Source organism: Clavispora lusitaniae (genome assembly GCF_014636115.1).
Source record: "Clavispora lusitaniae strain FDAARGOS_655 chromosome Unknown tig00002663_pilon, whole genome shotgun sequence".
NCBI classification, from domain to species: Eukaryota; Fungi; Ascomycota; class Pichiomycetes; order Serinales; family Metschnikowiaceae; genus Clavispora; species Clavispora lusitaniae.
In genome coordinates, this window is record NW_027093982.1 from 1,479,678 (window position 1) to 1,504,853 (window position 25,176).

Below are 25,176 nucleotides of genomic sequence, written 5' to 3' on the forward strand. Positions count from 1 at the left end.
GTCGTTGCAGTCCCATTTGTATAGGGCACTGTGGCTATAACCTCCTATAAGATCTTGCTATGTCGGGTTGGTTCTTGTGTCTTACACGTATACTCTCCTGCTGTGACCCTAGTTCACATTCTGCCAGGGTGACTAGAACTCGTCAATATCCCAAGTCTACCGCAAGGTGCTTTCTTTCCTAGTGCCATTTTTGGTACGCCGGTGAGCACCGTGTTATGTTGAATCATGTACAGGACGAATGTCGGCGCGACGCATTTTTTATTTTTTTTTTCGCTGTTCGTTGGCCTTTCGCGCCTGACTTTCTATATAAGCTTGTACTTTCTCGAGCCTCGTGTTTCCCTTTCTTTTTGCTCTTTGACGAAATTTAAGTGCTGAGCATTCAAGTTTCACTTCCATCTAATACACATATACCCACAAACACATCATGAAGGCAATCATTCTCGTCGGCGGTTTCGGTACTCGTTTGAGACCTTTGACCTTATCCAAGCCTAAGCCATTGGTTGAGTTTGGTAACAGACCAATGATCATGCACCAGATCGAAGCCTTGGTTGCTGCTGGCGTCACCGACATCGTCTTGGCTGTCAACTACAGACCAGAAGACATGGAGAAAGCCTTGAAGAAGACCGCCGAGGAATACGGTATTAACATTGAGTTTTCCCTCGAGGAAGAGCCAATGGGAACTGCTGGTCCTTTGAAGCTTGCTGAAAAGATCTTGAAGAAGGATGACTCTCCATTCTTTGTCTTGAACTCCGATGTCATTTGCGACTACCCATTCGAGGAATTGGCCAAGTTCCACAAGGCACACGGCGGTGAGGGTACGATTATTGCCACTAAGGTCGATGAGCCATCCAAGTATGGTGTCATTGTTCACGACAGAGACACTCCCAACTTGATTGACAGATTCGTTGAGAAGCCAGTTGAGTTTGTCGGTAACAGAATCAATGCTGGTTTGTACATCTTGAACCCATCTGTCATTGACACTATTGAAATGAAGCCAACCTCTATTGAGAAAGAAACTTTCCCTCTTTTGGTTGAGAAGAGATCCTTGTACTCCTTTGACTTGGAAGGTTTCTGGATGGACGTTGGTCAGCCAAAGGACTTCTTGTCCGGTACTGTCCTTTACTTGGCTTCTGTTGCCAAGAAGAACCCAGAAGCTTTGTCTAAGGAGAAGTACATCCTCGGCAACGTCTTGGTTGACAAGACTGCCAAGATTCACCCAAGTGCCTTGATTGGTCCAGATGTTGTCATTGGTCCAAACGTTGTCATTGGCGAAGGCGCCAGAATCCAGAGATCGGTTTTGTTGGCCAACTCCGAGGTCAAGGACCACGCTTTGGTCAAGTCCACAATTGTCGGTTGGAACTCTAGAATCGGAAAGTGGGCCAGAACTGAAGGCTGCACTGTCTTGGGTGACGATGTGGAAATCAAGAATGAAATCTACGTTAACGGTGCCAAGGTCTTGCCACACAAGAGCATTTCCAGCAACGTTGAGAAGGAGTCTATTATCATGTAAACAAGTTTGCATTCTATCTTAATCTTTGTTTTTTCTAGTTGTATTCTACATTTAACGGATGCTTCTGTCATATTTTTAGTAGGTCATATACTGTTGGCGTTTCAAGGCTCTGTCGATACATGCGAAACAAAGTTTTCCTGTAAGGGCTTACTCAAAGGCTTGACACAGCTCAAGTACAGAACTAACAATACTCTTTTCATAGTGGGTTCAGTGATGGTCCCCATTTTCTCTACCTTTTTCGCCTTTGTCCCCTCGTGTAAGACGGTCACAGTATCCTTTTCTGCCACGAGCCACAAGGTGTCGTTTTTAGGTACAGATCCTTTAAAACCTTGGAAAATATTCCGCAATTGCTCCACACCATTACCAACTTCTTCCCTCATAGTCTTCGTTAATGGACAAGCCAATAACGATTTGGTCAAACCATCGCGCAAATGACCATAATCGGTATTTCTCACTGGGGTGATCTTAATGGCGTACGAGATCTTTTGAGAGATGTCATCGATAATTTCCTGAGAGAGTTCTTTGTCATTGAGCAATTGCTCGACGGTCCTGCCTTTGTTCAACTTCGAATACTCATCTAAGATAGTGGTGAGCTTCTTGTGATCATCTGCCTGGACATATATTCCAGCACCATACACTTTGAATCCAACAAATGTAACACTGCGTACTCCAGAGGCAACCAATTCATACTTCGAACTGATTATATCTTTGTTGTTGAGCTCAAGGGGAAAAGCATCAATAGAAGAATCCACAGACACACCAGCCAATGAACTGTTAGAGGCATCATTGAGTATGAGAGAACCACCAAGGAACAATGAAGTTGCAGCAATTGTTGCTGTCACTCGGGAAAATGAAGCGGGAGAAGTGAACTTTCTAGCGAAAGTTGGCTTTGCTCTTAAAAGCCCAGGTCTGATTAATTTCCACATATGAGGAGAAACGTTGTGTGTGATTATGCGCGGAAGCTGGGTTCTCATCTACACATTACCGATTTACTGGGGAAAAATAGCATGACACGATTCGACTATTTAATTGACGCAATCTCTTCACTAGTTGCAGCGGCACATTTGAGCGTTTTACCACTAGCTAGTTGGGCTTTGTGAATTGCCTCCCATAGTGCCCATTCCTGCTCCAATGTCTCGATCTCCAGTGTTAGCCAGTCATGATTTGATAGTGCAGAACTCAAGTAACCCAAAAGCGAATCCCCAGCTCCGGTGGTATTAACAATAGCTATTCCCTCGTTTTCTGTAGGAATTGCAAAGTGCTGTATGACTACTCCCAATTTCTTTCCGTCCTCGACTTCTCGGCCATGAGAGGTTATGGTAAAAGTAGGTTTAAAGTCAGAGGTGGTAGGAACAGACTTGTAACTCGTCACATCGGTGCTTAATCTGAACAAAACGCACCCCTCGGCACCTAGTTTCACCAAAATATTAGGTATATATGGCAATAACTGTGTAGCTTGTTGAGGAGTGCCTCGCTTTAAAAGCAGTGACATGACTGGGTTTTTAAGTGCAATAGACTCTAATCGATCACGAAATTGGGCATTGACACCCAAGGAATCCAACACAGGAAACCATTCATCATAGTCATCGAAGAGCTCTCTGTAACTGAAGGACGCATAAATGCTTTCAAGTTCAGCGGCGGTGGGAGTGATCATCAGTATACTATTATTGGGGAACACAGATAAGTTTCTTGAACTTAAGCCATTGATGCGTGCCAGTTTCGGTTGTGACGTAGGCTCAATGATGATTTTCGGCTGAATTGCAAGTTTTTTAGACTCAGAAATAACACTATCGAGGATTTTCGACAGAAGGTTACAATCAGCGACAATAAAACGTGGTTGCCCTCTTTTAATCTGTACTGCAATATGTTTTTCCCATGAGGAATCTTCCATGATGCTCATGTCTGCAACAGCGACGACCAAATCACCCTTGGAATCCATGATTGCAGAGTATTGTGCTGTTTTCTGTCCTTTGGCGACATAGATTCCACTTGTGTCTTCACCACAAGCATGAACTTGGGATATTACAGTTCTTCCAGCAAAATCATTACCAACGGCTGATACTAATCTGTAATTGTTCTTCAGGTCCTGACTTTGGAGACCAAATTTATGTGCTAAACTCACATTGAATCCCACTCCTCCAATGTTTGCAGTCAGAATTCCAGGATTTGAGTCTTCCAATACAACAGAGCCGCTAACTCTGCTTATTGTGTCTAACGCAATCAGCCCAACGATGAGAGTGTCCACAGTATCACTTCCCGTATTCTCCTTTGTCTCTTTAGGTTGCTGCAAAATGGTACTATCAATAGTCTTATTTCGGGTATGTTTGAGCCCTGTAGAGGGTTGAAAACTTGATGTCTGAGAGTTAGTAAATTACAAGTAACCTTGAGTAGAAGGAATACGTACTCTAGAATTGTGCTCTAAAGCCATTAATTCAATTGCAATTTTGGAGGCTGCATCAGCGTTGTTGATTACAAACTCCATATTGCACTCAACGGATTTTCCCTGGGTATCGTGGGCAATTTTCTGTAACAAATATGGTGTCAAGTCCTTCCCATGAATGCCCTTCTGAAGCGCCTCTTTGTTGGCATCCTCGATTATGCCACTCATAAGCTCACTCGAAAGAGCTATTTCGGCTGGTGGTGGAATGCAAAGCAAGTTTCCCGATTGGAGTTGCATTAAGTTATTCAGATGATGAACCACAGCAGCGATCTCTTTCCACGAGGTGAACGAATAAGGTGACCTGACACCCGACTCACGACAAAAGAATGAAGGAACTTCAATGTTGGCTCTTCCATCGTCGTTAAACGTGCTTACAAGAACTCCCTGTATTTCCAAATACTCCATAGTCCGTGGAATATCTAAAATCAGCTTGGGCCCAGCACAAACTACTGTTACAGGTGTTCGGGACAACTCAGTTAGGTCTGCGCTAATATCCATAGTTATGTGTCCGTCTCTGTGAACGCCACCCAAGCCACCGGTTGCAAAAACTTTGATCCCACTAATATGAGAAAGTATCATTGTTCCTGCAATTGTGGTGCCTCCGTTTAGTTTCTGAGCCATTGTAGGACCAATATCCCGTCGCGACACTTTGTTGGCATTCTTCTGTTCTGCAAGATATTGCAACTGGGTATCGGAAAGACCCACTAGTGGTTCTCCTTGAATAAACGCACATGTGGCTGGCACACACCCATTATCTCTGATTTTTTGCTCCACTTTGCGAGCCATTTCAATATTCTTAGGGTAAGGGAAACCATGAGTAATGATTGTTGACTCGAGCGAGACAACTGGAACTCTATCATTGAGCGCTTGCTCTACTTCTGAAGAGATCTTAACATTGTTTTTGGAATTGAATCTCCTAATAAATATGTCGCTGCATCGTCTGATGGAAGCTGTACTTCCTCTCCTGAGTCTATACATGTTCTTCAATTCCCCTTCTTTGTCTTACTTTGTAGTCCGTGTAATAATCAGTAAATTGGAAGAGATCAGAATACGAATCGCGCGTAACATTGATGCGAAATCTGTGATCCTCATTACGAAGCTTCCGTCATTCGAGCATGGTATTCATACAAGAAGTGTCTCCTAATGAACCAGCAGAGGTTCAAGTATTGCTCCTGAGCAAACCCGTGGACGTTGAGCGTCTCAGCGTCTACATCCAGAACAACGCACTTTCTCCAGATGACACAGGCGTATTGATTTCCAAACTAGAAGCATGGCTCGCACTTGATGTACGTGATGAACATTATCATACGTCCAAACTCCCATATTTGTCTTTGGCTGTGACTTTATTTCGAAAGAGCACCCAAGAAAACCTGTTCAGGCTCCTTTGCCTTATTGGCGCTTACATAAATCCACACGTTAAGTGGTCCAACCTAGAGCTTGCCAATATTGCATCTTCGCTCTCTGTGGATGAAATATCAGTCCACATGTCTCAGTTTTTTGATTTCCTTAAGCCACGTTTCCTTAGCATGCGTAATTCTAAAGTGACTCTGGCAGGGTACAAGAGAGACGAATCACCTATACCGCGTGGCCTTCGGCCCAAGTTAGGTTTACTGTCTTCATACGAACAAAATACTAGGGATACTTGGAAACGAAGCGATGATGTCAAGGCCCTTTCGTGGGTTGTCCTACTCATGAAAGTAGGGAGACGGTGGTCTGGCTTTGATCATTCATGGCCGGTCATAACTACGTTCATCATCAACGTCCTAGATGATTCTGATGCGTACTATAGGGAACAAGGGTGCCATCTTCTTAACATCTTTCTCAGTTGTGAACTCGGTGACTTGTTGCTCAAGTCAGGAATGGTCCATGTGTTTCAGGAGGCCCTTGAGACCAGTTTAAACTTTCTACCGAGTCTCACTCCGGCGGAAAAATCATTGAGTTTGTTGTCAGCAACATATCCCACTTTGTACTCATTGCAACATTTGAAAAAGGCTTCCCCTATGGAATTCGTGGGAATCCTTGATAAACATATTCTTGGTCTGATCTCACATGTTCAAGGCAGACACAATGACGCGAAAACAAACTCTGTTCTCAGATTTCTTCTAAGTCAAATTGCGATTATTGTCACTGATTATATTGGGCCTTCTGTTCTTGGATGTTTATCACGTCTAATATTTGTCTTGAACCAATTAATCGTCAATCCATTTGTGATTGACACTGAAGACGGTGTTGGGGTTGTAAATGCAGCATTAGAAGCTCATTGTGCAATTCTTCAAGTTTTTGCGAAACTAAATAACAAGGAAGGTTCGAATCTAGTCATGCTGTACCGATATGACTTCATTGGCCCGTGGGTTATTTTGTGCAAGAGAGTGTCTAGGTTTAATGTCGGGGATTCACAAACTCAAGCACTTTTGGAAAAGAATGTTGCACTTCTCGGAGATATATCCAAATCAGCTGCACTTGGAGATAGCCTTAAGGAGGACCTACAACAGACTTGCCTCAAAGTCGCCGAGTTTAAAAGTTATGTCCATTAAATGATTTACACTGTATTTACAAGATGTTGATCGATTATTGTTGCCCTTGCAAAGCTTGAACGACCTTGATGTTGGTATCCAAGAATCTGTTCAAGCAGTTCGACAAGCATTGTTCTTCAGCCTTGTCTAAAGAGTTGCTTGTGATCTGTTTGTTCTCGTTGCACTTTTTAAAGCACATGTCTGTGAAGTTGTGAATAGACATTTGTACCTTCGACTTGGAATTTTCGGCTTCAATAAACTCTAGAATCTCTTTTCTAGAGGCATCGTCAAGGCTCTGTAAAGCTGTCTGGGAGATCTGAGACATACTTAGGAATAAGTGGAGTTTGAATGGTAATCGCAGCCTGGAAAAAAAAGTCGGATTGTGAAATGTACGGGTGTATATTTGGCGTATTATGATTGTAATGTAGAGGTCTTCTTGAAAACGAAGAGTAAGATCATATAACATTTTGCTAGCTTATCCTTTCCCTCCAACTTCTTCTTTTCGGCTTGTGTGTCTCTCGTTATCGATTACCGCAACATTCTCGGTCTTCTTCATCTTGTGGGGTTGATGCGTTAGAAAAACACGCGAACATACACATTCACCATATGGCATTAGAAACAAGAAAGGATAGAGCTCAGAAGCTTTTAAGCAATCGAAAGCCTGTCACAGAGAGTACAGCATGGAGTTTAGCTCAAGAGACATATCTGAAAAGACTAGAAGGCGACATTGAAAGAACAAAGAAGTTTCTAGAGCAAGCCCAAGCAGCTAATACCAAGCTCGAACGAGAGCTATCCAATGAGCCTTTAGATGAAGAAAGTGAAGACTTAGTCAATTTACTAGGACTTTTTGAAGTCTACAAACTGCTTCCGTACATGCCCATGAAAAACGATCTGATTGGAATAGCTACAGCGGCATCTCTCACTAAAAACGCAGTTTTGGAGCAAAGCAAAGCCATATCAATGATTAGAGACGAAAACGAAGCCACAAAGACCGAGATTCAGAGACTCGAGAACATCCTAGCGGACTACGCTGAGTTTGACGAATTATTGCAAGCGAGAGTACAACAGCATCCAGCACGAATGGAGGAGCTCGAACAACAATTGCACGGATCGCGTAGCTTAGAGACGGAACTTGAGCACCAAATTGAATTTGGTCAGAAGTCTGTGGATCAACTAAAGAAAGTTGAAGATAAGATGTACCAGCATGTGAAGCGTGTGGTGACAAAATTACATGCTTTGCTTGATTGGGAAAATGCAAGTATGATGGATGAAGACATGTTCAAAGAGAGCCTTCGCAGGTCGATTGCACTAATCAACCGTATGATTAAAAGTTTGGTTAGTCAAGGAACTAAGCAGACTAAATGGGTCCAGGTGCCAGCAGGACCAGAAGAGAAGCTTGTTCAAGTTATGCTTCGCAATAACTTGATTCATGTGCGTAATGGAAATGGCTTAGAAATCCGTCTCCGCGAGTTTGGATTTGACTAGTGGATACGATTTTCATGTTGGTTGGCGACCCAGGCTTACTTCATTGTTGTAAGTGTTCATGAAAACGGAAACGAATATAATCACTATAGGAAATTGGACAGAAAAGATTAATGCAGTCGTGTCATGTGTCAGTTATCGTAAATGTGGGTATCCCCATAGACTAGTGATGTATGCGTCTTTCATTGGTTTTTGTCTGCATAAAGCAGATATGTCATTAATGCCAAGCAACTTCATCGTGGGGAAAACACAGGCGACAGAGCATAGAAACGACCGATTGTGACGCTTTTTTTTTAACCAGTAAAACAGGATAATGCGGGACACTGACACCTAGATGGGAAACTCGAGAGACAATTGGCGAAAGTGAAGAATTGTCTGATCATGTTGTGTACTCATCAGTATCGCAAGTCGTCATGTCGCGCATCGGTTTAAATTACGATAGCCACAGATCAAGGTAACATACAGGCTAACCCAAAAAAAGCGAGATGTTACTTTTCGTCAAGGCGCATGTACCTGAAGAACGTTTGTTGGAACAACGTAAATAAAGAGGCTGAGCTTATCTTCTGTCCTGATATCTAGTACGTCATTGGTTTGTGAAGAATTCTTTGCAATATGACATGAGATTTGTTACAATACATATTTGCAGAATGTAGTTCAACTGTTCGTCTTACGTAGGGCAACTGTATTTGCTTTTTTTGGAAACCTATCGAGGGATTAAACAAGACATCCTGTGATAGTCTATGCGGACTGCACGATGATTTGCTACTCATGCATTTACTACATCCACCATAACCATCGTAACTGTTCATGCAGGTTTACGGAATAAATTCAAGCCGTAAAAGAATGAACAACAACAGGCAATGATTCATATTCCCTTCCTGCAAATGAGAGATTTGAAACCGGAACAGCATCCGGAGTTACCCATGTGGCTTAGTTTGTCTCTTTTTGGTTACTGTTTTTGCTCATTTGTAGTGGTCGATAAAGTGTGCGTGAGAAAAAAGCTTAAAAGCACCGGGTTCGCCTCCAGGAAAAAGGAACACACTAGCCATACGCAAACCAATCGTGCCTCAACGTAAGGGCCTCGACTGTCAGATTACAGAACGGACGCCACGGGATTTTGCACTTTGCAGCTTTTTTTTTTTTTTGTCCGGAAATAAAGGCAGTTTTTGACGTTCGGTGTGCACATGCCCACAAAGGACATGGGTCTGGTTCCGCATTGATTTCTAACCCATTTTATCCACCAAAACCTACTCATTTCCTCCGGTCCCCTGACCAAAAACTGTCAGTAATGAAGATTGAATCTCAGCCGGAGTTGAAGCGCCGTAAAAGAAATAGACTCACTGTCGTTTGCCAACGGTGCCGCTTAAAGAAGGCAAAATGCGACAAGAAACAGCCTTGCGAAACCTGCTCCAAATCCAAGTGTCCAGAGCTATGTATCTACGAAAACTCCACCATCGACAAAAAGCCACTGTCGGTCTCGCTAAATCTGGTGGGCATATCCGCCCCACAATCCATAGAAAGCATTCCGCAGTCGCGGATGGACTCGTTAGACTCGGAGTCAAACACCCCAAAAGAATCCACTACGTCCCTGATTTCCCATGTTGTAATTGAAACAAGTGATTTCTTGATTGGTGTCAACCCTGTGGTAAGATCATCCAATATGGTAAACATGTATATGGACCTCACAGTGGATTCTCCATCGTCGATGATGTCTGGTAATGAGCACAGCTTCAGAATGTTCAAGTGCTATAGACATTCCCACAGGCCAGTCCCTTTCGTTGAACTTTCGCAACAAGAACCTGGAAGTCAGTTGTATTGGCGTTATAAAGGGAAAGAGAACCTCAAATTGATGACTATACAGAACTTCGAGCCAGAATCACTTCGAAATGAATTGGCAATCGCAACGCGGACTAGGTTTGGAGAAAGATATATCCACAGCAAATCAGAAGCGCAGTCATTAGGGATCACCACAAAAGACCGGACCATACAGTTGTCGGCTTATGGTATCAGCTTTGGCCATTCTTTCACACCAGAAACTTATGATAATGAGAACCAGCTAGAGAATTTGCGTGCTATCCTTCCAGATAGACATTCTTTATTGGGTTATGTGAAGCGATTTTTTGAAGTCATATACCCCGTGTACCCTATCATCGATGAGGAGTGGATGTTTGGGCAGATCACTAGACTACTCCGGTTTTCACCAACTGGGGAGTTGGATAATGTCCTTATGATGAGCAGAGACGACCATGTGATCATATCCATCCTTCTACTAGTTTTGCGTTTGGCGTACCTTTCTTACTTTACCAATGTCGCTGATCATAATGAGAGAATTCTCCGTACCGTTAGGTCTTCTTTTCCAGGGGCTGCTACATTGGAGAATAGCCCTGTCACTCTCACTGCGGTTCTGGTAGCTTCTGAATTCCTTGAACGAGGATCGAAGGGCCGTAAAACCCTGTTGGTGACTTTGCAGGCTAATATTATGAAATGTATCTTGAGACTACTTGCCTCAGATAGAGAAAATGGATTTAGTATTCTTCACGACAATACCAACTGTGCTAAGTTGATTCAGATGGCTATTTCTTTATCCATGGAACGTGACCCTGATTACATTGCAGAATATTCCCCGGCTGGTAAAAAGCTCAGTAATTTGCGAAGAAAGATATGGTATGTGTTGGTGCGCCTAGATTTAACTATGTCGTACCTTTTCCACTGCCCACGGAGTATTACATCTGAGATGTATAATACGAAACTACCGGTGTTCTCTCCTTCAGCATCCAACATCGAAGATTTGACTTTAGAAAAAGAAGTCCTTGATCTGATGAGTGAAATTCATCTGGTCATGGAAGCAGGCTGCTCGTTACTCGATATCTCTTTGAATGTGAAGGACCTTTTTAAAGCTAATGATGTCCTTCAAAAGTTGACGGACTTTGAACAATGCATACAGGATGTTATTGGTACCCCATCTGAGTACTTGAGCGGGCAGAGGCCTTCCAAGTATACATCAAACGTCTTAACAGTGCTGGCATTACAGACACAATTGATTTTGAAGCTATTCATCGGAAACGCATATTATTTCTTCTACTTATACTATAAGTATAGAAATAAGCTGGAGCTAGAATACTTTTTCTTGCGCAAAGTCCTTATCATCATGTTCGTTGAAATGAACATCTATAGTATGGAACTTATGTTTTTGAAGCATGATATCGTGAACTCTGAGTTTTTTCTTTTTATGAGCCCAGTTCTACTTCTTTATGTGCATGGGATTGCAATGGTTGGTTTAGGTCTTGCCATAAGGCTTGACTGTTCGGTCATAGTAGCAGAAAGCTCAAATCATACTACCTCTGAGCATGTTGAGTTGCTCAAGAAGTTGACTCAAAGAAACGAATGTTTTGTGTTGGGGAAACTCAAACTTTGCAAGTTTATGAGCGAACGTTATTTTTACGCTTGGAAATGTCTGAAATCATTTGGACATGGATACAAAACTATATATGAAGCGGAGTTTTATGTAAACTACATTGAGGAGCTTTCGAAGACTTCGGTTTCGTGGACTACTCGCCAACAAGAAGAAATGATGGATTTGATTCCTTCTGCAGTCCCTGAAGTGGTTGCTGGTGTGGGAGATATAAGCCGATACACTTACTGCAGCGATAGCAGTATGGAAGATGCTGACCTCAAAGGTGATGATTTGCTAAAAACCATTCAAACTGATCATTTCTGGATCTGTTTCAATACAGTCAAAGAAAGCATCTACCTGGATTTTCCAGTCACGGAAGAGTTGGAGATATTTGGGGCAAAAACACAGAATTCGGTACTTCCGGAACAGGGCACTTCTGAGTCACTGGTGATGAGAACGCCACTTTCCGGGGATGAGAACCTCGATACAAAGTTGCCCCAATCTATTGTTCCAGTTAAGGACACTAGGTATGTGTCGAATTTTATGGATCAAAATCCGCAAGAAATCATAGATTTCAATTTGTTTTCTACGGATTGGACAATTGATGAATTGTTCAATCAACATTTTGATTAATAAATTTACCTTCCAAGCTGCTGGTGATTAAGTCATGGGAAAAGAAAAAAGTAAATAGCAATTGGGACTAAGATATAGTATTAAATTCAGGAATCATGCACTGCCGCATGAGAGTCTTTGTAGATGTAAAACTGTATGAAGATAATACAGTCCTCGAAAATGGTTCCCAAGGACCCTAACAACCAACTTAAGTTGAGCAATATATAGTGCGGATCGCTCTTGTACAACAAAATTTGACCAGCATAAGTAACATTCCCCAAGGTGGAGAACATAAAAAAAAGCAAGCTCAAGCCATCAACAGATCTTCTTCTGTGGTTCTGAATTATTTGTGGAATTCTGGCTCCCAAGTACAAGAGGGCAGAAAGATAACCAACAATTTGAGGCCCTAATGCAATGTCGGATGGAGGGGCATCATCCCCCTGATCACCTGAAGCAGGGTTGCTAAAAACAAAACCCAAACAGCCGGCTCCAATAACAAAAACAATGGGCAAAACAAACTTGGACCAAATGCTATGGTACTGAGGCTCAACGGCAATGTCCGTGAGGGCAGATGATCTTCTTCTTCTCACCAAGGGTTCGGTTTCACTAGAGCCTTGTGACGCATGGTGCTTCTTGTTGTGGTGCTTGGGATAGACATAAGAATAATAGAAAAAAGAAGCAATCATCAAGAAGTCGGCAATACAGAACCATGCAGCAAGGAAAATGACCTCGGACAACAAACCCGCCCAAAGCGCACCAATCAAGTTGAACAAGTCCCCGACGAACCAGATAGAAATGAATCCTATGGCGATACCTTCAGCAGATTTCATTCGCCATTGCTCTATTAATTGCGGCATCAACAAGACAATCCAACAGGCGAGGCTTTTAGTGTTAGTGTCTATGGTAAATGGAAGCAGCGTAAGATGCTAATGGACTAAGCAGCACAAGTGGAAAGAATCCCAAGATTTGCATATACATACGAAGTGGAGCCCATAATCCCTGAGGCTGTAGTTCTCCATGACAGCTCAGCTTGGGCCGATGTGGCCATTTGGAGAATAGAAAACATGAAGCCGGTGGACGTAGAAAGATAAGCTAAGGAATAATTGAGTGGTCGCGGAATATGAGGTCATTTGCACTTTGCAGCGAAAGACACGCTAGCTATGAGACTATTAGTGAAAAGTCTGTCTCTTTCTACAATGTGTATAAATATATGTATATATTTAATTCTGAACTCTTCACTGAATTTTTTAACTAATAACTGTAATCTTTTTCTTGACTTATCCGTCCTTCTCTGGATCTTGTGTCATGTACTGCATACGCGGGCGGGAAATGCTTCGTATGCCGCGGCTGGATTGGCGCTAGAAAAAATTTTCAACCTTGATTTTCTTTTCTCTCAAGCCAAATTTTCCAAATACAAAATGGTATGTTAAGCTATTGAAAGACATCGCATATCTTCCCTAGAAGCACACGATTGTGCATCAGGAAGTGAAGCCATTTTCATCTGCTAAAAGTCAGAGGTGGGTGTCAGACCAGTTCCTCTTTGTAGACAAAGCCAGGATCCATTTGCGTCAGCAATACGCCTCTGTTTTAACTTTTTTTAGTTGTGCAAGAATGTGATTTCACTTCTTGGTGCACAGGCTGAGTACCCTTCGTGGTACTGTAGAGTGAGTTCTCGGTTGATTGTTCGTTGAAGTGTCTTATGGAGAACAATGAAAAATTCGAAACTAACTCAATGACACAGCCTGCCAAGAAAGTTGCCCCAGCTCCTTTAGCTACCAAGAGCCAAGCCTCTAAAGCTCCAAAGAACCCTTTGATTGAGGCCACCCCAAAGAACTTTGGTATCGGTCAATCTATTCAGCCAAAGAGAAACTTGTCTAGATTCGTCAAATGGCCACAATACGTTAGATTGCAGAGACAAAAGAAGATCTTGTCTATGAGATTGAAGGTTCCTCCAGCTATTGCTCAATTCCAAAACACTTTGGACAAGAACACTGCTGCTCAAACATTCAAGTTGTTCAACAAGTACAGACCAGAGACTGCTGCTGAGAAGAAGGAGAGATTGACCAAAGAGGCCGCTGCCATCGCTGAGGGTAAGAAGGCTTTCGACGTTTCTCCAAAGCCAGTTGTTGTTAAGTACGGTTTGAACCACGTAGTCTCTCTTATTGAGAACAAGAAGGCCAAGTTGGTTTTGATTGCCAACGACGTTGACCCTATTGAGTTGGTTATCTTCTTGCCAGCTTTGTGCAGAAAGATGGGTGTCCCATACGCTATTGTCAAGGGTAAGGCTAGATTGGGTACTTTGGTTCACAAGAAGACCTCTTCTGTCGCTGCCTTGACCGAGGTTGCTGCTGCTGACGAGTCTGAGTTGGCTAACTTGATCTCTACCATCAACGCCAACTTCATTGAGAAGTACGAGGAGACTAGAAAGCACTGGGGTGGTGGTATCATGGGTGCCAAGCACAACGACAAGGCCGCCAAGAAGGCTAAGCAAATGGACGTTCCAGTTCAAGCATAAATGGGTACTTTTCTTTCGGTTTTACAATGCACTCTTTCAATATAATATCTTCGCTTAAGTTTTAACGTAGTCTTTAGTAAATAATGAGTGTTTAAGAACAAAATCGTATCCAGCTTTGGAAGACACTAAACAAGTAAACCAACCTTACGCAATACATATTTTTCCTTTTACCGGTTAACCCTTTTGCTGTTTAACCCATCAATTTGCTACTGAGGGATTCAAGTGAGCTAGTATGAGAGTACTCTAAACGGAGATATGTCAATTTGTCACGTGGATGTTTGTGACTGTTTGTCCGTGCACGACTGCTCGCCCATCCTCCAGTCGCTCTGCCTAGGTGGAAAAATTGCTTTAGGCGCATTATTTGTCCTGTTTCTTTCCAACCACACATCGAAGGTATGTCCGAATTCAAGGCTGATTATAGCTAGCAAACGTGTGATCTTATGAAGAAGTCCATCCTCCTTCCCGAAAACCTCTGCGGCGTATAGCTGTTTATGATTTCACACGGGGGTTCTTTCATTTTTCATCCAGGCCCTTTTTTTTTCCTTGTCCACTACTAACATTTAAAGCGAAATGTCTAAGTCTAAGAACCACACCAACCACAACCAAACCAAGAAGGCTCACAAGAACGGTATCAAGAAGCCAAAGACCTACAGATACAGATCTTTGAGAAACGTTGACTCCAAGTTCAGAAGAAACCACAGATACGCTTTGCGTGGTACTGCCAAGGCTTTGGCTGCTGCTAAGGAGAACTAATCTGTTTGGCACATTCGTGTATCTATACAACTAAGTATCTAATTGAACTTTTCAACGTCTACTATTGTGTAATTTGTGTTTCAGCTGACCAGGTGCACCATGCTGTTATACCTTGCTCGTTTTTTTCAAACTTGTGGGAGTATGTTTTTGTTCGTGTTAGGACTTATCTCAGAAGCTCCTTCTGGTTAAGATATCTTAAGATGTCTTCGTAGTTCCATGAAACATGGTGTCGTGTGTTGGGATGCGCACGCATGTTGTTGCAAATCGGGATTGCTGCAAAACCAATATGGGCCGCTTATAAATTTTGTGTAAACCCCCTAAAATCGAAAGATATCCCTTGAAAATATATGCTAACATGACCACAAAAATCTACATCTCCAACCTAAACTATTATACTACGGAAGATGAATTGAAGGAGTATTTGGCTCCATACAATGCGTAAGTTTACTAATACTATTATGTGGAATATTTCTAACAACAAGCACCAATGTATTTATTCCAAACTATTTTGTTAGATTTGGGGGTCAATGGACAAAACCATTGGGAATTGCCTACGCCGATTTGCCTTCTCTTGAAGAGGCTGAGAAGGTAATGAGTGATTTAGATAAATCAGTATTCAAAGACCGAAAATTACGTATACGTTTCCATGTTCCCTTCACCCCTGGCCCCCGTTTCCCTCGCCTTGGATCTATAAAGCATCATGCAAAAAAGGATACTTTGGCCGAGGAAACAAGTCCACCAAGCGACGATGAAGAAGATGAGGTCACATCGGCTGGCAATACCCCACGTCCTGTTGACCAGGAGTCCCCTTCATCTAACATCCAGTTTTCTGAGTCTGTGCTTTTTGTGAAAGGTATGAGACATAAAGTGAGAGAAGAAAAGATCATGCTGTACTTCAAAGAGTTTAACCCCATGGAAGTAATCATACAAAAGCCTCGTGGTATCATGAAAGGATTGAAGTCTCGCGCGTATCATAGTTTGGTTTTGTTCGATCTTCCATTTGGCGTAAAATTAGATAAAGTGATTTCTGAATGCAAAGGTCGCTTGTTTGACGGTTATCATCTTACCTTGATGAGGGCGTTTGCTCTGAGGGAAAAATTATTTAGCCTTCAGGTTCCTGTCGAGCCTCGTCTCCAAGATGGCGAAACCGCATTGTCACTCCAGGCTTTGGGGCCCAGTACGCCGGTTACTCCTATCGCTACAATAGAAAATACTTATCACCGGGTAACCCGACCCAAAGGTAGTGACGAGAAAGTGCAATTGGAAGCACCACAACATAAGGATGAGAATTTGCAGTCTGCTAATTCAGTTGAAGCTGTTTACGCTGAACTGAAGCTGAATGAAAACGACTCCCACGAATCTTCAGCGAGGATGGAAAATAATGCTGGTGCCAAAAAGTTCTCCGATGAAGTAGTTGATCTGCCAGTTGCGGCTGTCGCGAGTGATGATACATCTAATGTGATTATCGAGGATGGCACCCACGTCGAAAGGACGAAAACACCTGGGGTTAACTCGTTTAAAAAAACCGAAAGTGATGATCAGACGACTAATTCGAAGGGGGAGTCCCATGATAGAGTAGAAGTGGCAGTTGGTTCAACTAAGTCGAAGGGGGAGTCCCATGATAGAGTAGAAGTGGCAGTTGGTTCAGTCTGTAATGACTCGAACAAGATCATCGTGCACGCGGAAGCAGTGGTGGAGCCAATATGATAGTACAAGCCGACGTAAGTAGTAGAATACAGCTACAACGACAACAGACATATTATGGATTACTTTTGTGCTTCATTACTATTTATACACCGAAATCAGCAATACGCTTAGTCTTGAGTCTTTTGAGTACCTCTCAACAAACCGGTTCTTCTAGCAGCAATCAAACCAGCCTTTTGACCTGGAACAGCACCTCTAGAGATGGTAGAGGCCTTACCAATATGTTGATGGTTACCACCACCGTGAGGGTGATCAACTGGGTTCATGGCCACACCTCTAGTTCTAGGCCACGAGTTTCTCTTGACCTTGTACTTGTGGAAAGCTCTACCAGCCTTCAACAATGGCTTGTCGATTCTACCACCACCAGCAACGACACCAATGACACCTCTGGCGTCAGAGGAGATGACCTTCTTGGCACCAGATGGCAACTTGACTCTGGTCTTACCTTCATCTGGGTTGTGTCCAATAATGATAACGTAGTTACCGGAGGTTCTACCCAAAGCACCTCTGTCACCAACCTTCTCTTCGACGTTAGAGACAATGGTACCTTCTGGACAAGAGCCCAATGGCAAAACGTTACCGACGTTCAAAGAAGCCTTCTTACCACAGTAGACGAATTGGCCAGTGTAAACACCTTCGTTGGCAATGAAGATTTCCTCTCTCAACTTGTATCTGTATGGGTCTCTGAAGGCAACCTTGGCCAATGGAGCACCTCTACCTGGGTCGTGGATAATCTGCTTGACGATACCACGGATGTAGCCGTGACGTTCGGCATAGTCCAAGGTTCTCAACTTGGCAGCACCCTTTCTCAATCTGGTGTGAGAAGTGAAGATGGAGCCGGCACCCTTTCTTTGGTTACGAATCACTCTACCTAAAACATGTTAGTTTGGAACAAGAAAAAACAGCAATTTGGGACCATATGAAATTTCCCTGAGTCTTCGTCTCCGTATCTTCCTCTCTGAATAGACTTCGGTTGCTTCTGTCTGCTGCTTGTATGAAAATATGGCAACATACCCATTGTTAGTGTTTAGTCGAACTAGGGAATTCCTCAAGAGTGAATTTTCACTGGGGTGCGAAGAATTTTCCCTGGAGCTGTTCCGGCATACATGCTCTTAACATTTTCAGGGCACAAGCCCTCGGTTTTGTGACGGTCGCATACTAGGTGTGTGCACGTGACTTTGTTAATTGTGGTGGTGCTTCTCTACAGCTATCTACAATCAAAAGTATCTCTTGCAAGTAATTTACCATTGTTGTCCGCGCCGGATTCTCACACCAATGAAGCGCGCAAAATCGTCAAACATGTTGTCTGTTGCTGTACTTGAAAGCGCCTTGACACGCTCTTCCAACGACTGTTCCTGCCGGTCGGGCGCAAACAACTTCTGCGCATCTGCCGCACTCAAGTCATCGTTCTTTAAAAGTTCCGCCAATTCTTCGGACGGTTCTTCAGGAGGCAACAAGTCGTAGTATTCGCACAATTGTAAAATATCTGCTGCCTGCAATTTCAAGAGCTCACCAACAGTGGCTGGGAAGTTTTCTGGTGCAGGCTCGCCGTCGCGAGTAGATAGAGGCGCAATAAGTGCATCTGGGTCGGAGGAACTTGTAAGGTTCGAATTAAACACACGCTTGATATTTCTGTCTTCCATGTGATCAAGTTGGATTTGCAATTCTCCGACCAATTGCACGATGTCTTCGTTCGTGGCAAAGTCCTCGGTTTCGACCTTGACTGGCTTCATGTCTATGTTCGCCATTTTCGTCCTGACATCCTTCATCTGCAATTCCAAAACTTGCTTCCCTGTTTTAGCTATTACCTCATTTTGTTTGTTTACCAAGGCAGTAAGCTCTTTGATCTGCGTGGTGATGTCGTCAGAAGCCATGATAAGAACCTGTAGTAAGATAAGCGGTGTTGTACTTGCATTATTTGCAGGACATGGCTACGTCAGTAAAAGATTAACCTGAAGTCGAACAAACTGGCCGTGTCAATTTTACAAGCACTAAATGCAGTGTTCTTCTAGAAAATACATGTTTCATGCTGCTGAAAGAGTTATGGCTTTCTCTTTTCTCTTGTGGGTAAATGGGTTACAACGAGAATAATGCCTAGTTTTACATTCTTTGTCTCTTAACTATCCTCCTTCATCACAAATTACCGTCAACCATTAGATTCACATTCCTGGCCGAATACCAAATCTTCGAAACTTACCTTGTTTGCCAGCGTACGGCATCCAATTTCGTGTTTGCGGGCCATTTCTCGGAGGCTTAGTGCCATGACAGAATGTCTGATGCGGGGTTGATTGCGCACTGATACAGTATTACATCACAGAAAGCAACCTAATCGATTGCATATAAATCAGAATCCATGGCTTTGCCACGTTAATTCAATCCACAATGACCACAAAGACAGAAGTTGAGTTAGTTACTCAGCCTGAAGAAAGTGGCTCTCAGGTTGACAAAGAATCTACCTTGAAGAAATTGAAGCAGTTGGCAGAAAATTCCAAATCGTCGCCAGAAAGTGAGAAGGATGAAGATGGCTTCGTTATTCCCGAGGGGAAACTACCGATAGACGGAAATTTTTCGACAGAAGAAGTCAAAAAACTAATTGAGATTGCTAAAGAGGATGGCTCTATGGCCGAAAACATTCATGTGGAGGTGCTCGATGGAAACAAAATAGGCGAACGAGTCAAAATTGTGGAGAAATCAGAGCATGATGGCAAAGCAAATGGCCATGAGAAGGACGAGAAGGAAAAGAGCGATTAACAATAAGAGGAGAGAGAGGGAATACATAGAGAAGATCATTCAAACTTACATTGGTTACAAGATATATGAGAGTGTGTACTAGTAATATATGGGTTCAAGTATATTCTGTTGGCCGTAGAGTATCACTTGCAGGCAGGAGTTGATGGATCTGGGAGAAGTGTAACTTCAAACCCAATTGTGTTTTTAAAAAAAAATACGTCATTTAAACTGCTGGAGACTGGGCGGTCGCGTATCAGTCGGCTGAGAAAGCCTTCGCATGGGCAGAAAACCACTTTTAAGCGTTTCTCACCCACCATCGTTAGCTTCCGCCTTGAGGGTTGCTACAAAGCTTACTCTATGCTGTTTTTATCTCCAAGTGATTTATAGGTGCTACTGTGATGGTTTTCTATTTTTGGTGTAGCTTTTTGTCTTTTGCAATAGTATGGTTCACCTTGTCTGTATACAAAAAAAGCTGAATTTTACCAATCTTCATCATATATTCACTCACTTCATGTTTAATCAAAGCGATTAAAATTTGAAAAATCCTATTCCACTATTTTTTTCATATACAATGGTCCGTGACATATCACGCAAACCACTTTATTTGGTTGTCTTTACGGGCCTTTTGTTGTTGTACTTGACATGTTACACTTACCTTCAAAGTGACTTACGAGGGCCTGATCGTCCCGAATGTAGAGTTGTCTACATGTATCCGTCATATGCCCGCATCAGGTCCTTTGATGAATCCCACACAAAATACGCCAGCAAGTTTTCCTTGTACTTGTATCGAGAGCAAGGATTGGATACCATTCCAGAAGACGAAAAGGAAGGCTTTGAAGCTTTGGATGGCATTCCAGCCTTGTTCATTCCTGGAAATGCGGGATCTTACCGCCAGGTTCGGTCCATTGCTGCAGAAGTCTCGAACTTGTATTTTGACGAGAACATTAATGTTGTCAATAACCCCAATATGAAGAATTATGATTTTTTTGGAGCTGATTTTAACGAAGATTATACGGCCTTTCATGGCAGAACTCTTATTGACCAAGCTGAGTATTTGAATGAAGCGATCTCATTTATTCTACTGTTATACGCAAACAACCCTAATCCTCCAACGTCGGTTTTAATTTTGGCACATTCCATGGGTGGAATAGTGGCTCGTGTTTTACCCACATTACCTAACTACGTTCCAGGATCGATAAACACAATCGTGACATTATCATCGCCGCATTCCGCCGCCCCATTAACTTTCGATGGAGACATATTAAAGGTGTACCTGGCCGTGGACAGATTTTGGTACGAGGCCTTCGACAACAACTCTGTCCTGACTTCCGCTCGGGATCGCTTGCAAGATGTGTCTTTAGTGTCGATTACTGGTGGTGCTCTGGACTCTATTCTTCCTGCTGACTACACCACATTGGGATTCCTTGTACCACCATCAAATGGGTTTACCGTGTTCACTAGTGGTATCCCTCATGTATGGACACCAATGGATCATTTAGCAATTGTGTGGTGCCGCCAGTTGCGGCGGCAGGTCCTGAAGTTGCTTTTGGATATTGCTGATGTGACATCTCCTCAGAGAACATACCCGTTAGAGAAAAGGATGGCCATCATGAAAAAGCACCTATTGTCTGGATTTGAGAGCTATTCTGGAAAAAATAGACTCTTCTTAAAACCCGATGACAGACTGTTTGAAGTTCAATTTGACACAGAAGATTCAAGAAAACACGCAGATTTTAATGCCATGTGGAGTGCGCAGAGATCTACTGAAAAGGTTCATATCTTCCCATTATCTTCAGACTCAGTTATTCAGATTTTGAGTGAATCAAAGTTGAATCCAGTGAATGTTGGCGAAGAACTATCCTCTGCAGCAATTTTCCTTTGTACGAACGCAGGAAATGGCACAAACAAATTGAACGTGTCAACTTCGGAATCACCCTCCACATTGCATTGCTTTGACTTGTCAGATAAATTGAATCCAATCCCTCGATCGAATGATGAGGCTATTTTTCTCCTGGACTCATCATTTGACGGAGAATTGTCTCCCTTCTATGCTCTTACATTGGGTCCAGAGGACTTGAGTCTTTTTGACCTGTTGCTAGTAATTAAGGACCAAAGCTTAAATCAGTTGGTTATCCAACTGAGCAACCTACAAAGCTGCTCTTACGAAATTGGTGGGGATTTGCTGTCACTAGTTTGGCGAGGTGCAAAAATTACAATCCCTAGTGGTCGGCCAATGGCTATAAATTTGAACTTCCCGGGAGCTTGGAGTAGTGTTTTGGCATACAAAATAACTTATTCCGGATTTGAGAGATCAAATGCCAGCTGGTTTAACCCATTTATTCGCCAATGGAGAGACTGGCCATTTGAAACTAAGTGGTATATCAATGCAGACAAAAGCAATCAAGCAGTCATAACCATCCATGGCATTGCACCTTTCACCCCTTTTATGAAGAAAAATGATTCGAGAGGGCTCAATTTAGAAATTTGGGCTAACCCGTTCCCTACTTCGCATGAGGAATCTCTTCATATTTCGCTAAACATAGATTGGTTGCAGAGCTTGAAGCTTTTAGTCTTACGTTACCGCCTTGCAGTGGTATCCCAATGTTTTGCTGTCACTCTAGCTGTTTTGCTATTTCAAATTCTTGCCTTCCAAGCAAGTGGAAGATTCCCAGATTACAATTACGGTTTACAGAAGCTTTGTGACAGACGTCATCTTGTTCCATTGTTTCTAATTCTTCTCGGCTTGACACCCGTCACACGAATTCCATCTGTACAAGCTTTCCTTAACATGATAGATCCCGTTGTTCTCCAGGATCAAAATGAGATTAATTTCAGTTTGCATCAAGAGTTTAATCTCAACTCATTCTTCTTGGGCTTAGAAGAAGTCTCTCTTTCATTTTTTGGGTGTGTCTTCTTTTTGATGGCTGTCTCCCTCAACTTCATCATTTACAACATCTTGTCTTTACTTCAAAGGATAATTTCTCATATTGTACCGTTTGCCCCAAAGCCTGAAGAGATCAAAGACAACGAAATTGCTAAGCTATCTTCATCAGTGGTCAGAAGACTCATTGGTACGGCAATAGTCTTGGTATTAGTTCCCATATACTTACCCTATCAATTTGCTTTCATGGTGAGTTTTGTGATTCAAGTGATCACAACCCTCAAAGTTCTGTTGGCAAAGGCACCAAGATCAACATGGAATTACCACATGAGCGTGCTCATGGTGATGTTGACAGTGCTCCCGATTAACGTTCCTGTTCTTATTGTGTTTGTTCACAATCTTAATATTAAGTGGGCTACGCCATTCTCGTCGCATCACAATCTTTTGGCTGTTGCACCAATCCTTATTTTGGCAGAACTTCACAGTTTCTACCCTAACACAATACCATTCTCCACAAATACCGGTGCAAGAGCATCAAAGACAGAGAAGTTCAGCTCTAAGATAACATTGGGACTTCTTCTATACACTGCTGCATATGGTGTGATATATGGATGCCGTCATACATATTGGCTACACCACTTGTTTAACTTTTGGTGCGGATGGAATACTATATTGTTGGTAAACATCCTTGCACATGATAACACAGATAAGAGGCAATAAGATACAACAAAAATTCTTCCATTACTAATATACAAATATACATTACACTCCATGCCAGTAATAGGCACCGACATGCACTGAAATAACGGAACAGCGAGACACAAACACACAGTATTTGGGCACTGACTGGATTCCCTTCACACAAACGTTACGCCATAACTTAGTTAGCAGCAGAGGAGTACTTGGTGACAGCTCTGGTACCTTCGGAGACAGCGTGCTTAGCCAATTCACCTGGCAAGATCAATCTGACAGCGGTTTGAATTTCTCTGGCAGAGATGGTAGACTTCTTGTTGTAAGCAGCCAACTTGGAAGCTTCAGTAGCAATTCTCTCGAAAATGTCGTTGACGAAAGAGTTCATAATGGACATGGCCTTTTGAGAGATACCAGTGTCTGGGTGAGTTTGCTTCAACACCTTGTAGATGTAAGAAGAGTAAGTCTCCTTTCTGGTCTTAGTCTTCTTCTTAGCGTCACCAGAAGAAGCGGTCTTCTTGGCGGCTGGCTTCTTCTCAGCTGGAGCCTTGGATGCTGGTTTCTTTTCTGCTTTTGGAGCCATGATTAATTGATATGTGTTTGATACTTTGAAAAAAAGATGTCAGAAAAACAAGAGAGAAGCTATCGCAGTTTGCGAAATCCCCCCAAAATATATACCACTTGCCACTCCTAAGAATGCAGGAGAATATCCGCGTCGCTGTTTCGAGGTGCGTATAATCATCCTGTACGATTCGCGCCCACTCACCTCCCTAAACAATATTCGCATCTGCATGTGTATTTTTCAGCACACTCCCCTCGGCGCGATTTTTTTCCTCGCATCTGCCGGAGGCCCTTTGCGCTTATACTAGTGGAAACCAAGGCAAAACGCACTCACTGATTGGAGATCACGTGAACATGTTTTGCCCATGTACATGTAGAGTTTGTCAACATGCTGTTGTAATATCATAGTAATTTACTTTAGGTTTACTCATTTGGAATATTTTTGCTTGCTACTACCGGTGGCTGAGAATAAAGAGGCGCTGGTGACTGGATTGACGGTGCTTGACCCTCTTGACAATGGCCATAGCCTGAAATTCAAGATATCCCCAAGTCGCGATTGTATGCGTGGAGAGGGTGCGAAGCGTGCCCAACATTACACATTTTTGTGGGTAAATTATGGTATACTCCGACGCGCGCGTAACTATGGGAACCTTAGCGTAGAGGAGCGTTGGAGAAACGGGAGCGAGTTCGCCCCTACATGTGCAGGAGGAGAATCGCGCGAAGGCAAAGTGGGTACACTCCTCAAGGACAAAGTAAAAGTTAGATATAAAAGCATTTGTTATCGCACCGCAACTGTACTTGAATTTTCTTTTTCTTGTTCATCTAACAAAACTTATAAATCAAATCAAAAATGTCCGGTGGTAAAGGTAAAGCAGGATCGACCGAAAAGGCTTCGACTTCTAGATCTGCTAAGGCAGGTTTGACTTTCCCAGTTGGTAGAGTCCACAGATTGTTGAGAAAGGGTAACTACGCTCAAAGAGTTGGTTCCGGTGCTCCAGTCTACTTGACCTCCGTCTTGGAATACTTGGCTGCTGAAATTTTGGAATTGGCCGGTAACGCTGCCAGAGACAACAAGAAGTCCAGAATCATCCCAAGACACTTGCAATTGGCCATCAGAAATGATGAAGAATTGAACAAGTTGTTGGGTCACGTCACCATCGCTCAAGGTGGTGTCTTGCCAAACATTCACCAATCCTTGTTGCCATCCAAGAAGGCTGCCAACAAGGCTTCCCAAGAATTGTAAATGGACTAGCTTAAGAAAATTGATTTTTCTTGATGGTTTTCCTATATTATAATTGACGCAATGGCGTCCTGGTCGCCTTGTTGTTGTGTATATTAGTATGTGGTCAATATAATGTCAAATGTATTTATTGATATGTAATCTCTGGTTT

The 25,176-nt window shown here is 42.8% G+C and overlaps 16 protein-coding genes across 16 annotated transcripts; 9 read left to right on the forward strand and 7 right to left on the reverse strand. All coding sequences in view use genetic code 12, as the record gives it.

Annotated features, from left to right (window-relative positions):
• Positions 1-424: 424 nt before the first annotated feature.
• On the forward strand, positions 425-1,510 carry SRB1 (mannose-1-phosphate guanylyltransferase; the record flags this gene model as incomplete). Its single annotated transcript, XM_002617019.1, has 1 exon — positions 425-1,510. One exon carries the CDS (start codon positions 425-427, stop codon positions 1,508-1,510), a length of 1,086 nt encoding a protein of 361 aa, XP_002617065.1.
• Positions 1,511-1,611: 101 nt separating this feature from the next.
• On the reverse strand, positions 1,612-2,484 carry FOB63_005292 (uncharacterized protein; the record flags this gene model as incomplete). The annotated part of the gene is made up of 1 exon (XM_002617017.1): positions 1,612-2,484. One exon carries the CDS (start codon positions 2,482-2,484, stop codon positions 1,612-1,614), a length of 873 nt encoding a protein of 290 aa, XP_002617063.1.
• Positions 2,485-2,531: 47 nt separating this feature from the next.
• FOB63_005293 (uncharacterized protein) lies at positions 2,532-4,928 on the reverse strand (the record flags this gene model as incomplete). Its single annotated transcript, XM_002617015.2, has 2 exons — positions 2,532-3,866; positions 3,915-4,928. The coding sequence occupies 2 exons, from the start codon at positions 4,926-4,928 to the stop codon at positions 2,532-2,534; spliced, it is 2,349 nt and encodes a 782-aa protein (XP_002617061.2).
• A 137-nt stretch (positions 4,929-5,065) lies between these two features.
• Positions 5,066-6,484, forward strand: FOB63_005294 (uncharacterized protein; the record flags this gene model as incomplete). Its single annotated transcript, XM_002617014.1, has 1 exon — positions 5,066-6,484. The coding sequence occupies one exon, from the start codon at positions 5,066-5,068 to the stop codon at positions 6,482-6,484; it is 1,419 nt and encodes a 472-aa protein (XP_002617060.1).
• Positions 6,485-6,518: 34 nt separating this feature from the next.
• Positions 6,519-6,929, reverse strand: TIM8 (protein transporter; the record flags this gene model as incomplete). The annotated part of the gene is made up of 1 exon (XM_002617013.1): positions 6,519-6,929. One exon carries the CDS (start codon positions 6,927-6,929, stop codon positions 6,519-6,521), a length of 411 nt encoding a protein of 136 aa, XP_002617059.1.
• Positions 6,930-7,069: 140 nt separating this feature from the next.
• On the forward strand, positions 7,070-7,948 carry FOB63_005296 (uncharacterized protein; the record flags this gene model as incomplete). The annotated part of the gene is made up of 1 exon (XM_002617012.1): positions 7,070-7,948. The coding sequence occupies one exon, from the start codon at positions 7,070-7,072 to the stop codon at positions 7,946-7,948; it is 879 nt and encodes a 292-aa protein (XP_002617058.1).
• Positions 7,949-9,233: 1,285 nt separating this feature from the next.
• MRR2 (Mrr2p) lies at positions 9,234-11,972 on the forward strand (the record flags this gene model as incomplete). Its single annotated transcript, XM_002617011.2, has 1 exon — positions 9,234-11,972. The coding sequence occupies one exon, from the start codon at positions 9,234-9,236 to the stop codon at positions 11,970-11,972; it is 2,739 nt and encodes a 912-aa protein (XP_002617057.2).
• An 86-nt stretch (positions 11,973-12,058) lies between these two features.
• Positions 12,059-12,999, reverse strand: FOB63_005298 (uncharacterized protein; the record flags this gene model as incomplete). The annotated part of the gene is made up of 2 exons (XM_002617010.2): positions 12,059-12,833; positions 12,932-12,999. The coding sequence occupies 2 exons, from the start codon at positions 12,997-12,999 to the stop codon at positions 12,059-12,061; spliced, it is 843 nt and encodes a 280-aa protein (XP_002617056.2).
• Positions 13,000-13,147: 148 nt separating this feature from the next.
• FOB63_005299 (60S ribosomal protein eL8) lies at positions 13,148-14,466 on the forward strand (the record flags this gene model as incomplete). The annotated part of the gene is made up of 2 exons (XM_002617009.2): positions 13,148-13,372; positions 13,693-14,466. The coding sequence occupies 2 exons, from the start codon at positions 13,148-13,150 to the stop codon at positions 14,464-14,466; spliced, it is 999 nt and encodes a 332-aa protein (XP_002617055.2).
• Positions 14,467-15,810: 1,344 nt separating this feature from the next.
• Positions 15,811-16,926, forward strand: FOB63_005300 (uncharacterized protein; the record flags this gene model as incomplete). Its single annotated transcript, XM_002617007.2, has 1 exon — positions 15,811-16,926. The coding sequence occupies one exon, from the start codon at positions 15,811-15,813 to the stop codon at positions 16,924-16,926; it is 1,116 nt and encodes a 371-aa protein (XP_002617053.2).
• Positions 16,927-17,033: 107 nt separating this feature from the next.
• On the reverse strand, positions 17,034-17,941 carry RPL2 (60S ribosomal protein uL2; the record flags this gene model as incomplete). The annotated part of the gene is made up of 2 exons (XM_066102473.1): positions 17,034-17,736; positions 17,934-17,941. 2 exons carry the CDS (start codon positions 17,939-17,941, stop codon positions 17,034-17,036), a joined length of 711 nt encoding a protein of 236 aa, XP_065958237.1.
• Positions 17,942-18,164: 223 nt separating this feature from the next.
• On the reverse strand, positions 18,165-18,797 carry MRP8 (Mrp8p; the record flags this gene model as incomplete). Its single annotated transcript, XM_002617005.1, has 1 exon — positions 18,165-18,797. One exon carries the CDS (start codon positions 18,795-18,797, stop codon positions 18,165-18,167), a length of 633 nt encoding a protein of 210 aa, XP_002617051.1.
• Positions 18,798-19,305: 508 nt separating this feature from the next.
• On the forward strand, positions 19,306-19,674 carry FOB63_005303 (uncharacterized protein; the record flags this gene model as incomplete). Its single annotated transcript, XM_066102474.1, has 1 exon — positions 19,306-19,674. One exon carries the CDS (start codon positions 19,306-19,308, stop codon positions 19,672-19,674), a length of 369 nt encoding a protein of 122 aa, XP_065958238.1.
• Positions 19,675-20,224: 550 nt separating this feature from the next.
• FOB63_005304 (uncharacterized protein) lies at positions 20,225-23,254 on the forward strand (the record flags this gene model as incomplete). Its single annotated transcript, XM_002617004.2, has 1 exon — positions 20,225-23,254. The coding sequence occupies one exon, from the start codon at positions 20,225-20,227 to the stop codon at positions 23,252-23,254; it is 3,030 nt and encodes a 1,009-aa protein (XP_002617050.2).
• A 160-nt stretch (positions 23,255-23,414) lies between these two features.
• Positions 23,415-23,807, reverse strand: HTB2 (uncharacterized protein; the record flags this gene model as incomplete). The annotated part of the gene is made up of 1 exon (XM_002617003.1): positions 23,415-23,807. One exon carries the CDS (start codon positions 23,805-23,807, stop codon positions 23,415-23,417), a length of 393 nt encoding a protein of 130 aa, XP_002617049.1.
• An 828-nt stretch (positions 23,808-24,635) lies between these two features.
• On the forward strand, positions 24,636-25,028 carry HTA2 (histone H2A; the record flags this gene model as incomplete). Its single annotated transcript, XM_002617002.1, has 1 exon — positions 24,636-25,028. The coding sequence occupies one exon, from the start codon at positions 24,636-24,638 to the stop codon at positions 25,026-25,028; it is 393 nt and encodes a 130-aa protein (XP_002617048.1).
• Between the last annotated feature and the right edge of the window lie 148 nt (positions 25,029-25,176).